Source organism: Peromyscus leucopus, chromosome 4, assembly GCF_004664715.2.
Source record: "Peromyscus leucopus breed LL Stock chromosome 4, UCI_PerLeu_2.1, whole genome shotgun sequence".
NCBI lineage: Eukaryota > Metazoa > Chordata > Mammalia > Rodentia > Cricetidae > Peromyscus > Peromyscus leucopus.
Genome location: NC_051066.1, coordinates 53,026,616 through 53,040,579, shown reverse-complemented (window position 1 = coordinate 53,040,579; position 13,964 = coordinate 53,026,616). Strand labels below are relative to the sequence as shown.

Genomic DNA, 13,964 nt, shown 5'->3' with positions numbered 1-13,964 from the left:
CTACATTAATGATAGGTACATGTATCCATCCATGCATATGTGAGTGAATGAATGAACTCCAGTGTCTTCCAGCACTGAAACCACATGCGTATGGTTCAATTCCAAAGTTTATATGTTTTCTGTACTTGAATTCTGCACTGAATGAATGTAAGATAGAATTACAGAAAAAGACAAATAGAGAATCTGATCATAAGATCCTGCCCCTCCTGCTGGAGCCCAGCAATTCTGAACCACGTGAACAAGGGGAGGAAAAATGTACAGTAAAGCAATCACCAGAGTGCCTACCACAGTGTCCTCTGCCTGCGGAAGGAAGATCCCCTTCTCCATCCTGAAGAAGAACACACTAAGTGACCTGTGAACGTCTAGCTAGCTTACCTTCTGTGGGGTGAAAACCAACAGGAATAAAGAGAGATTAGATGTTCCTCCTCCAACTAGCAACTCTATTCTCAGAACTTGTGAGCACAGAGAACCAGAACAAGCTGGTTTACGGGCAGAAAGGGGATCGGAGCCTGGATTAAGAGCTGTGCTAGCAGAATTCTGAATTGTGTTTTGAGAGCTCCTTTCATTGGTGGCCAGCTGCTTTGTAAAAATGGAGACTCGAATATCAGAAATATGTGTTACATTTTTTATTCTCCCACTGTCATGAGAAGCTTGCAAATTAAGATTCAAACCTAGACCTGGTACTAGATGGCTGTGTGACCTTATAAAATCTGCATACCTTCTCTGAGACCCTGTTTCTTTTGGTGTAAAGTGAGAAAATAATACCTGTTTTGTAGTTGTTATCACGACTCAATGGAGCTATGCATCAAGTGGTTAGTGTGGTCCCCATACGTGGTAGGCTCTTACTGATGGTGGCTATTATTAGCAGTAATATAATTATTGTAAAATATATTACACATATATTTTTAAATATCTGTCACACATATTTTAAATATATAAAATATATTGTGTATAAATATAATATAAACACATGTGATAAAATTATATATAGTATAATATACAAATTATACTATATTATAAAATATGCTGATATATATATAATATATATTACAATCAGCCTCCTAATTTAGCCATAATCTCTCCACACAGCACCATGGGCAAGTAATTTTTAAGCGCCTACTCCATGCCAAGCACACAGAAGCTCAGCATCCAAGTCATGCTGTGTGCATCTATCACAGAAATGCATTCTCTGTAAGACAAATGGCCACTGACCTTAAATGTTAACCCACCGGTAAGATTAGCCTGAACTCTGTCCACTTATTAGATGATGTAGTAAACTTAGGGAGACTTAAGGAAATAACCCATACCTGACTAAAATCTAGTTCCCTCCTTCATTAACCCTCTTGATGACAAGTTCTCCTCAACCTAACCTTGCTGCTACCCCAGTATAGAGTAGTTCTGAGTCTCTCTAAGGATCATAGGTCCTCGGTACCCCTGAAACTGATGATGGATGGCCTTGGGTTGCCTCACACTAGAGGTGAGAGGCAGCCTAGGATGGAAATTCTTCTTGTGTATAGGTGCAGCCTTTTATTCTTTCAATGGCAGGACAGTCTACAAGATGTCAATCTCCATCATTTGCAAGGTAAAGCCAAACTGTCCTTTCAATACCCACAAGCTCCCTGCAGTAAGCCAGCAAAAAACACCAGGACCTGGACGAATCCTCAACAGAGTCCTAGAACGGTTCCTTGATTCCCTAACATGCTGGAACTCCAATTCCAAAGAAATAATTGGAGATGAACTGTTGGAACACTCTAAAATAAATACTTCAATGAACTGGCATTGTTGAGGGATGGGCTGTCCAGTGAAATTTACAGATAACTCAAAGGAATCCCCTCAGGTATCAGTGAGCATTTTGTTCATTTAAAATGGAAATGTCCATATGTGTTTTAATTATCTATTAATAATTAATATAGACTCCTAGCTACTCCCTATCTGGCACTATGACAGGTACTTTCAAGCATTTTGTTGTAGCCTCATAAACAACAAGTGAGGCAGATGAAGAAACTGAGCCTGAAAGTCAAGTAATTGTCCAAGGCTATTTACTGAAGAAAGAGCTGTGACTTCAGGTCCAAGGCTCCCTCTCATCTTCTACACTAAGATATGGAGGTGGACCTTGGGGGCGAAGAGACACTCACCAACAGAAGGTTGTTAAAATGTATGTAGAGTTGATAAGGAGGATTATGGAATATTCTCCAAGTCTTTTTTGGTGGAGAGTCAGGCACATCTGACAGGAGAAAGTTTGTGTACATACTTAGAAGATTTATAAAGTTTAGTTCATGAAGCCTACATGGATCACAAAGGCAAAAGCTATAACACACACACACACACACACACACACACACACACACACACACACACGGGATCTGTACTGTTGCTACATGTTTTACTTTTGCTCAGAATCACATCTTGTCTCTTGCCACTTTGCAAACTTCAGAAAGACAAGGACTGCACCTTGTTAACTGTTTATCACCCACAGCATCCAGCCTAACACATAGAGTTCTTGAAAAGTTTGCTTAAGAGATGAGCAAACTCCACAGCAATTATCTAGAGTACATTTGCTCATGGTCCACTGCCAAAAGCAGTGTAACCCGAAGAGCTGGTGTGGGAAGTAGCTTGAGTTTTTCTGCCTTGCACAGTCAGGACAAATTTTGTCACCGCAGTCACACCGCTCAGACCCCAAGTAAACACAGAGACTTATATTGCTTACAAACTGTATGGCGTGCAGGCTTCTTGCTAACTGTTCTTATAGCTTAATTATCCATTTCCATAAATCTATACTTGCACGTGCTGGTTTACCGTCTTCACATACTGCTGGTCATGGCGGAGCTGCAGTTTCTGCTCACTTCTGTTAGTATTCTTCTTTTGTACTACTTTGCTGCACTGAATCAGTGTTTTATTTATTGACAATCAGAGCAATTTAACATATAGACCGTCCCACAGCAGGGAACAGTCAAGGGGAAGGGTCCTGCCTACTCAGCCTTCTGTTCTCTTTCAGGAGTGACTCTGCACTGGCCCAGCTCTATGGGACGTCAGCAACCTTAGAGCATCACCACTTCAACCATGCTGTGATGATCCTTCAGAGTGAGGTGAGACCTGCTCCGCTTCTCCCCTCGACAGAAGGCCAGCTACATGATTCCCACATGCTGCTGTGTCATGGACAAATCCAGAGAAGTGGAGGCCGTGTTTAAGTTAAACTCAGACCCTGGCACCTTTTGTGAACCTGTCACATGCCAAAGACCTTGTTCCAGGTCTTCCTGAGCTAGTTCACTTGACTCTGCTGAAGGTTTTGCAGAATCACTTACAGAGTACCAGGTGCAGGTTGCTTATTGCCAGGGCATCATCTCGTCTTCCTTGAAGGATGCAGGCTACCAAGGGGAGTGAGTCATGACAGAGCAGCCCAGCTTTCCCATTTTGTGAAACCCAACGCCATGGAAAGAGGTGGTAGAAACAGTAAGAGTCAAGCTTTGGTAGTGAAGTTGAGAAGCCTAAAAGAGATGAAAGAACTGAATTTTTTTGGTAGGACTGCATTCGAAAGTGAGAGACAGCTACTAGCCCCAAGGCCAGGGCTAAGACTTAGAAGGCATTGGAGTGTTAGCTTGTCTCTTTCTGCAGAGAAAACCAGAAACCACTAACTGACTCTGGCTGCAACAGCTGAGTTTTTAACTTGCCAGGAAGAATCTGTTTAATTTTCTGAAGGCATACAGACCTTTTTGTTGTTGTTGTTGTTGTTTTGGCTAGGAAGGGATCATCTGTCCCCTGTTATTTGTAAGCTCTCTGGCTATGTCATTAATTATTATTATTATCGTCATTAAGGCCCTGCTTTGCTGGAATGGCATCATTAAATATGGAGGGCTTTTTTTTCCTCTAGACTATCTTGAGGAAACATGTCTTTTGTAATATCACCAAAGCCTTCCACCTCATGACAGAGACCCACCGCTCCAGAACCTGAATGTGAGCTAGGGCAGGGCAGCTGCCCGAGGTGCTGTGTTTTCATCAGGAGTAAAGCTCCTAAGTTAGGGCCTTGGGAACCGGCAGAACCAACTTCCTGTCATCTGTGGCTCTGGGATATGAAAGCCACATGTTAGCCGAGAGCTGGGGAGGAGGTAGGGACAGTGGATGCTTTTGTTTAGCTTGTCATTTTTCTGCTGGTAAATGTGATAAGTCCCTGCCTCTAACCCCAGAAAGCCATGTCTGCAATCATGGGGATCATAAACGGTTCAGCTCCCTTAGGTTCGTGTCTTCTGACACATTGGTCAGCCTCCACTCCAGTTTCCTCTGAGGGACAATGACCAGTGAAAACAGCAGCAGGCCATGAACCCCAGGCCCCACTCCATTCTGCCACCAGGAAGGCAGATGTCACCCCGTCCCACTTTCCAGTTTACAGAGGCCAGAGGACCTGCAGAAGTTCGCCTCAGACCTTTCTTTCTCTATGTCTGAGTTTCCATCCATGCCATACCCGCTGGTTCCCTAAAACCTAATCTCCCACAATATTTGTGAGAGACTCATTTCTATTTTAGGGTCAAACCTTGAAGTGCTGTTCAAGGCTAGTTTGCATAGTCAATAATGCGTTGATGCAAACTAATTTTATAAATTAAAGCTGATACGACTGATTTTGTATTCCCCAAGAGCAGTGCTATTTACCATGTCCTTTACAAGCAGTAGAAGGCATGTCACACAATAACCAGCACCTCAAGTGTAAGGGAGTTCTCTTGTCTGGACGCACACTTCCACTCAGCCTTGCTCCGAAGGCTGTCTTGCTTCCCCTGGGTGATGCCAGATGTGCTGCTGGACCCAGGTGAGCATTTTCCCAAAAGCCGTAAACTGCTTTTCCCAGGTTCCAGAATACTTGCTTGTAACTGTCCCATGAGGTGATGCTCAGGCAAAATAGAAGGAAAAAACCCTGTGCAAAGTCATGGTCCAACTTTCCTTGAATTCTTTGTCCTCTTAATCGCTGAATTAAAGGCCTAGAAGAGTGCATTTGAAAATTACTGTTAGTATTGGACCTCGTCCCAGGTAGAATCAACATCCTCTAGTTAGGAGGGGAGGGTTCACTCAATGAGATAAATCAGTTCAGCAAAGCAGATTATCACCTGGCACTCGATTAAAATAAAATTGCTAATTGATATTCTGGTTCCCTGGATAAATTAATTTACCTCTCGTGGAGAATAGTTTATTCTTGAGAAATCGCTTGCCCCTTTCCTTCCTACCATCTTCTGGCTCTCAATCCTAGGTTCAGATTGATCTAGTTCCAAGGCCACATGCTTTTGAGTTCATATTTCATGCTAAGAGAAGCGGACCAAAGAAGTCTTGACTTAGCAAGTATGTGAAGTAAAACCCTTCACGTTGCTGAAAGGTTTCCCACCTTACTAACAACCAGCAATGGGGTGCGAAGTGAGTCGGGAGCAGGAATGCTCTCCAGTAGCATGGAGGTAAAGTTGTATTGCAGCCCTTGTTTGGTAGAGGTCATCATTAGAGTCCCAATGCATGCAGACAATGGCTTCTTCATCCTAGCTGTTGAGCGGTTACCTGGTGTTGGGAATTTAAACCAGCAGATGCTTTATCAAAGGAGCCTGGCAGTTCAGGGTTCCTCACTTCTGCAGGGAGGTCGATCTTTGAGTGGCATCTCCTGTACATTGAAGGCTGTTTAGCTACATCTCTGACCTCTCCCATTAAAGGTATTAAAGGTTAGTAGTGCCCCAGCCATTCATGACCATTCAAAATGTCTCTATTTTTTCCCAAAACTTCCATTGTCTAAATCTCCCCCATTAAGAGACAATAGTCTAATGACCTTTGCTCCTCCTCAACGTCACTTGTCACCATAGCAAGCATTTCTAGAATGCCAGCTAAATCTTCATCAGTAGAAGTAGTATTTCTTTGGGGATCCACTTCTCCACTATGTACTTCTGTATCTATAATAACACAAGTTCACACATTATCAGAGTTCCTGTCCACACTGAAAAGAGAATAAAGTGCTCCTTGGTGGACCCCCACCCCCCACCCCGAAGTAGCTCACTTTCTGGCTTTGCTGTTTGCCAGAATGTCTGTTTGTATCTATAAAACTTTTATTAAGCTTTGGACTGGAGAAAGGGCCCACAGTTAGGAGCGTTTGCTACTCTTTCCGCGGACCTGAGTTCTGTTTCCAGCGCCCGAGTCAGGTACCTCACAACCACCTGTATCTCCAGCTTGAGAGGATCTGATGGCCTCTTCCAGTCTCAGTGAGCACCTGCACACAGTTACATGGATCCACACATCCATGCATACATACACACATATAGAAACAAAAATGAATCTAGAAAAAAAATGAAAATTTTACTAAACTTTAAATTTTTTTCATGCTCTGATCTTTTTCTAAAATATAGGAAAAAAACGTACAGTCACCAACTACAGATTTAATGGTGTGTTTTGTGACTTTCTACCTTCTCATTACAGGGTCACAACATCTTTGCTAATTTGTCCTCCAAGGAATACAGTGACCTCATGCAGCTTCTGAAGCAGTCGATACTAGCCACAGACCTCACGCTGTACTTTGAGTAGGTATTGGAACTTCGTCTGTTTAACAAATGATACTAACATTCCATCTTTCATTAATTTCTGGGTCAATATTGAATGTTGCATATTATTCTAGCACTGCTATCAGTGTTTCCTTATCTAAGTGAACTTCGTTAAGATGATGTATACACTCCAAGGATCCCGGGCTATAGTGACGAGTTTGAAGTCTTTCTTATGATTGATGAGCCTTCTTTGGATTGTGTGAGTCTGGGGCTAAGTGCTGCCTACAACAGCTGTTTCCAAGTGTTATCTATTTCTGGAATGGTGTTGATGGTGATGATGAACAATATTCATGGATGGAAGGGTGACTAGAAACTTAAGCCTGTGTTCCTTGCCCCTTTCCCCAAGTTATACTTTGAACAGCAGAGTCTGCCCCAATTTCTACCAAAATTGTTCTGTCAGTGGCCACCAAAGACTCCTGGCCTTTCCTAGCTTTCTTGACAGAAAGGCTTACTGATGCTTCCCTCTCGGGTTCTACTCTTTGCTTCCCCAACACCTGGGAATATTTCTTTCTCCTTTTCCAGATCCTCTCTAGGTTTCTAATCCTTCTTCCTTTACGAGTCCTGTAACCCATGCTCTGTTCCCTCTACTGAGACTGTCTTCCTGACCTCCTGTCTGTATTACCTTGACATAGGTTACCTCCAGGTTGGAAGATCTGAAATGCTTCGTTCTAATTCTCTGCATTGTAGACCCTTGTCCCTGACTTCCGTTCACTCAGCTTTCAAGAAAACCTTAAACTTAGCTTGACCGACAAAATCCTTCCTTATTGCCCCCTCTATATCTTTCATTCTTTTTTAAAAATGATTTTATTTATTTGTTTGTTTGTTTTTCAAGACAGGGTTTCTCTGTGTAGTTTTGGTGCCTCTCCTGGATCTCATTCTATAGACCAGGCTGGCCTTGAACTCACAGAGATCTGCCTGGCTCTGTCTCCCGAGTGCTGGGATTAAAGGTGCATGCCACCGCTGCCTGGCGAGATTTTAGTTTTTAATTGCATGTATATATCGGGGGGGGGGGGTCTTGTGGACATGAGTGTTATGCCCATGGAGACCAGGAGAGGACGTCAGATTCTCTGGACCTGGAGTCACAGGCTGCTGTGAGCCACCGGAAATGGGTGCTGGAAACCTAACTCAGGTCTTCTGCATGAACAGTGTGCTCTTAACCATTGAGCCGTTTCTCTGCCCCCACCGTTTTCCTTGCATTATAACTTTTCATTTCTCCCTTATACCTGACTACATACTACCCTTTGAAACAATGCTGTGTCCCTGATCCTGCAGTCCTATCATCCTTCCTACATAGGATCCTCTCCTCACCCGTGCTTGCCTCACCCTCTGTCTGAACTGACCCATCCTCTAGTTTCATCTCTTCCACCACTTTCCCTTTCCAGTCCAGTACGTTCACACTGCATTATAGTTAGGTTCGATGGTAGGACATAGAAAACCCAAAGCAGCAATTTCTCTATTGCATAAAAGAAGTACAGAGACCCACAGCCTGCTGGTGGTGTGGTAGTTAATGAAGTCCTCATGGACCCAGGTTTCTTCTGTCTTCCTATGATGTCAGTTTCCACCTCTTAGTCGAGACGATTGCTCAAGTTCCAGCACTGCTGTCCACCTTCAAGCCAGTAAGAAGATGGGATAAGGAAGGAGGCAAGAGGAAACTCGGGCCATCTTCCAAGGTGTTCTGGAAGTCGTCACTTAATACTTCCACTTACATTTCGCTAGTCAAAATTTGGTTTCGTGGCTATTTCTAATATCAAAGAATGTTGGGGAAGGAAGACTTTACTCTGGCTAACCTTGAAGTTCTGTTAACAGTGGAGAAGGAAAGAATAGATATTGGTGTAGACAATGGGCAGTTCATGTCACAGGTATTTATTACTGAATTTTGCTGTATGGATTATTATGTGGGACAGTGGAAGGAGCAAAGGCTGAGAGGATTATTGGCCTGAATTTCCATTTCTTTCTATCATCCCATTAAGCCTTGTGGCTGGAAAGTTCTCCCTCTGTCTCTCTCTTCCTTGGAATGCTAATGATACGTAATGTCTTTAAACAAGAGCAGTCTCGCATCTGTGGAGAATGAAAGGCTGAATGAGGCGGTAGATGCCCCAGCTGGGTAGCGGTCAAAGGCAGGACTCTCAGAGAGGGAGAGCACTGAGGAGCCGCCAGCTCGGCAGGCCTTTGCTCGGAGCTGCTGCCCAAAGCGCTGTGAAAGGCAGACATGGCGCTCAAATCTTAAGACAAGCAGATTGCCCGCCAGTCAGTTTACAGAGCACTAAGAAGCCCTACACCACTGGGAGCCAGCTTCTGTGTCTCTGGGAAAAGCCTGAGGAAAGAAAACAGGGGTTCTGCACTGGGGAGAAGAAGGAGGTCTCACACAGAGGGTTCAATGGGGTAGACCAAGACTCTGGATTTTCTCAAATGAAAGCCCAGAATCCCAGTCGCTCTGAAGTTAGGGGTCTGTAAACCACATGCCCAAAGCTGCCAGCTTCAAAGGCATAATAAACAACGGGGGTGTGTTTGTGTGTGTGTGTGTGTGTGTGTGTGTGTGTGTGTGTGTGTGTGTGTGTGTGTTTATCCCATTAAATTTTGGAAATATACTTAGGTGGAAATTTTTTAATCCAAAACTCAAATTTAACTAGACTTTCTTTTATTTAGTGAGTTATCCTAACTCTCTCTCTCCCTCTCTTCCTTCCTTCTCTCTCTCTCTCTCTCTCTCTCTCTCTCTCTCTCTCTCTCTCTCTCTCTCTCTCTCTCTCTCTCTGTAATTAGCCTTTGATTCCTGACTGTGACACACAAACAGGCCACCAAAGATCAGAGAGATTTTATGTACCTCTAATGAAAAACAGAGACCAAAACGGAAAAGAAAAACAAAGTACCATATAGAAAACCCAGTCGTTAATACTCCTGAGGAAGTCAGAGCCTGTATCCATTAAACAATAATAGGTTTCTTTAAGAAATACTAGGAAGGAGCATGAAGAAGTAAACTCTTGAAAATGAAAATGTGACGATTAAGAGAAAAAAATGAATAAAAACATTGGGAAGTTCAGTCAATAGACTAAAGGCAACAAGATGCACTTGTTTCACATGCCTTTTTGAATGCTTAGATTTGTTAACCATATGCCTGTTTTCCATTTGACAAACAGAAGTTTACATATAGATCAGTGAGATCGCCCAGCAGGTAAAGATACTTGCTGCTCTAACTGGCTGCCTGGGTTTGATCTCCAGAATCCACATGCCAAAAGGGAGAACAGCTTCTTCAGATTGTCCTCCAACCTCCACACATGTACCATGGCAAACACGTGCGCACACGCACACACACACACACACACACACACACACACTAAATGTGAAAAAAATTAAAGCATCTTATAGTGTGTGTGTGTGTGTGTGTGTGTGTGTGTGTGTGTACAGGTTTGCACATGTATATGCATGTACCTGGAGGCCAGAGGTCAATGTCAGATGCCATTGTTTTTTTGAGACAGGGTCTCTTCCTGGCCTTGAACTTACCAAGTAAGCTAGACTGACTGGCCAGCGAGCCCCAGGATGCCCTCTCTCCTCAGCTTCCGGATTACAAGTGTGCCCCACCACACCTAGCTTTTGACACGGGGGCTGGGGACTGAACTTAGGTCCCCGTGCTTGTGTGAGAAGTACTTTACTATCTCCCCAGCCCCAAAAATACAAATCTTAATTAAAATAAAAAAATGTCTGTTTTTAAAAGCCCCAGGCTCTGTTGCTAACTAGCTGTGTGGTGTCAAACACATTGTTTTCCTCTGGGACGCCTTCCTTCGTGTGTAGACTGGCAACAACGGACTTTACATATACTAAACATCTTATGAGTGGTGACCATGACAACATCATTGCCTTACGACCCACCTATTCCACATGCTCTGTGGCCCTCAGGCTGCCTTCATGGCCTCCCATCTTTTCCTAGAATGATGCTCCTGGATTTGGGATTTATGAAAAATCCATGTTACGATGCTTTTTTTCTTTTAACTTCCTGGCACTTGCAAGATCTTGAGTTATTCTTCTCCAAATAGAAGCATTTTCTAAACCAAGTTTCCAAGCAACTCCTAAAGGGACAAGAGGGGAGGAAAAGCCTCCCTCAGCTCTTGCTGTCCATTTATCAAGCCCCGTTGGGGCTGTGACGAATCACTAAGTGAGCGCTGGGATGCAGTCTGGGAAGCTGGTTGCTTCGCTTGCTCATTACTCTGCTCTTATCTCCACGCCGCAGCCCCTGCTAATGTTTGCTGACTCCCACAGAAGCGCCTTGCCTCCCTCGGTCAGCATCATTGGCTGGAGGTCCTGAATAGCTCATTCTAGACCTCCAGGGGACTGATCCGCACGCCGGTCTAAAGTTGTGTTAAAGTATGGCCATATTTTCCATCAAAACAACCCCTCGGGTAAATGAGGGAGAGACAGCTTCTGTATACATACTTATACTTATATTTCACCAGCGTACAATTAGGGAACTAGAAGGCATGTTGGAGATGACTACATCCACTTCGTCTCCTCTGTTTTGCAGATCAGGCACTGGTGGTTGAATGGTATAGCTTGAGTCACAAAAGTAATTATTGGCAAAATTTGAACCCGTATTCCCCATTTCAAGGCACTTCCCACAACCACCACATTCTTTCTCTAATGGATGAATCAAGAAAGAGTTCCATTTGAATTATAGTATATTCTACAGCAACATTGACTCAACCTAAAGAAAGTCAATCAGTTCAACCAGTTAACTAACCTGGGTCTTCTAAGCTCTTTCCCAAAATGCAGTTGGAGGCAAAGGCCTGTGTGCATTTAGTTTAATTTTGAAAATAACACCAAAGGTAAGAGTGGGATGAAGGGCTGGGTCAGGGAAACTATTTTGAGGATGTATCCCTTTGCTGGTCACCACAATGGTCAGCTAGGCTGGAACCTAAAGGGAACATCTGAAACATCTCATACGTTGCATCTTCCAATTGGCCTCCAGCCTCTATCCTCATAAGCCTAAATTTGCTCCAAGTCTTACAAACTCTTGTACACTTCCAAGTTGTACATACTCAGGGCCTGGGAATTCCTACAACTGTCTCCAGCTCCCACACATGAGGAGTCCAAGCATACCAGGACCCCAGGAAGCTCTGCACAGGGCAGCAATAACAGAATTTGTAATATTGATTACCCTAGCAACAGCTGGAGAACAGTAAGGTCAAGAGGATACATGGTGGCTCCCTTGACTGACTCTATAGGTCTAGTTATCATTGACTCTTCTGCCGTGACTACCCAAATCAGACATCATGGTAGAGGTAAGTATAGTGTCAGTCCTGTAATCCCAGCACATAGGAAGCTGACGTAGACTGATTGCCATGAGCTTGAAGCCAGCTGGGCTACACAGAAAAATAAAATAAAAAAAAAAAAAAGTTATAGTGGAATTGGTCAAACTTTCTAGGAAGAAGAAAGTCACTCTAGAGATGGCCAAATGGACAGAAGTGGATCTCATCTTTGAGAAGGCTTCACGGCTCGTTCTTGGGAGCAGAAATTCCTGTCATGATCCAGAAAGGGAACCTGTGAGATGCATAGAACTGTGGAGACACCAAAGCTGCCACAAGCTAGTGACTTCACTTCCAATGGCTTTGGGTGTCCTTGAGCCTAGATGCCACAACAGCAGAGGAGAGGACCCAGAGGATAGTAGAACAAGAACAAACAGACGAAACCCCTGGTGTGAATAGCTAGGTTCATAGCCTACTTCTGGGTGATCAATTATTCAATCTGATTTTCCAACTCACGAAAACTCAGCTCTTGCTGATCAATTTTTTTTTTTTTTTTTTTTTTTTTTTTTTTTGTAATTGACATTCTGTGCCTGGTTCCGAGTCCTCCATCTAATGATTCTTTGATAATTAAATAGTCGTTTCACTGGCTCAAACAGAAATTAAATCTACTGTATCAGGAACCAACCTCACAACTGTTAAAGAGAGTCGCTGACTTTAACCTTTCTCTGCCCTGGTTTTCTTGTCAGAACTATGAGTTTGGACATTTTACTCAGGTCCATTTGCTAGGGGCCTGGTGTGACAGTCAACGGAGATTACCTATAGGAAAGAGCTCTGATAATTTAAAACACTTTATAAAAAAGAAATCATTCAGCCAGAAGCTTCATAAAATACGCACCGTAAAAGATGACACTGGGGTGGGCAGAGGGAGGGAGAGATCGACAATCACAAATGTTAAAACTTCAGATACGTCACTGATGCCCTGTGATATTTGTACTGTTTCCAGCCAACAAAGATGAGCTATTACCGCTTCGGCAATTAGTAATGAAACCGGCAAGTGATATGTCCCCAGAGCTTACTTAGGAGCTGGGCGTACACAGATCCTATTTTATTCTAGAAACAGGCGGAGGAGACAGGTAGTCTTTTGAAAATAAAGCACTGCTACATTTTTATTTCCTTTGTGTGTGCATGTGTGTCTGGGTGGGTGCATGCACGCTATGGTGCATGCAGGGAGATCAGAGAACAACATGCTGGAGTCAGCTCTCTCCTTCCACGATGCGGGTCTGAGAAATCAAACTCGGATGCTCAGGCTCGGCATCAGCCGCCCCTACTCCCAGAGCCTTTATGGCATCAGCCCGTTAGACACAATCTCGCTAACTTCATAGTATGAAGGGGGAAACTGAGGCTGGAGAGCTTCAGTAAATTGTTTCCAATGTTCATTTGAACAAGCAGATGGATTCCAGAATGTGTTCAATCCTTCTGTCATTCTCTCTGTAGTGATCTGATTAGTCTTTTAAGAGTAATGAAGGGGCGCTAAGGCCCAGTCCTTGAGATGTTTAGGCATTAGTGACGGCACTAACTCTGGTGTACGTAAGCTTGAGTTTCAAACACAAGAGGTGCCAGCCCAACCAATACTCTACCACCCAGAGTGATTCTATGTTCATTTAGCAAAGTAATAGGAGTTAGGTTCTCCTCTAGAGCATTGGACCTCCCTAGCCCATGGGTTCTTGGCCAAGTTTACACTACCAGGCATGAGCTTCCTTCTGTGGAGCAGGCCTGAAATCCCAACCAGAGTGGTTGGTCAACTCCATCGCTTCCACGCCACTATGGCACCCATGGGCACATTTTGCCAGCTTGGTCATTATTGGAGCTCACAGAGTTGATGGCTTTTCTCCCTCAGCAAGCTACAGAGCACCTTCTGTCACAGTGAAAGCTACACATCCTTCTCTTTAGCTAGTTCTTGGGGCCCTTAAACTTGAAATACTGCCTGACTAATGAGTTCCCAGAATATTAACTTTTTGACTTTGGTTTCTCACATTAACCTATAGGCAGATATTCTTCTCTCCATCTGACAGATGGGGTTGCTGTCTATGACCACGCCACCCTAAAAGCACCCAATCTTACCAGACAGGTATGCCTAGGCTTGCAAAGAGTAATCACCTAGAAATCATGTATTCTCTTA

General features: G+C 43.7%; 1 protein-coding gene across 1 annotated transcript in view; it reads left to right on the top strand.

The window, feature by feature from the left end:
• The window catches only part of Pde11a (phosphodiesterase 11A), a 348,364-nt gene that overhangs the window by 283,714 nt on the left and 50,686 nt on the right, over positions 1-13,964 (top strand). Inside the window, exons 14-15 of the mRNA XM_028880604.2 lie at positions 2,996-3,086; positions 6,430-6,530. Of these exons, the coding sequence (XP_028736437.1) occupies positions 2,996-3,086; positions 6,430-6,530 (192 nt within the window). The remainder of the gene's footprint in view (positions 1-2,995; positions 3,087-6,429; positions 6,531-13,964) is intronic.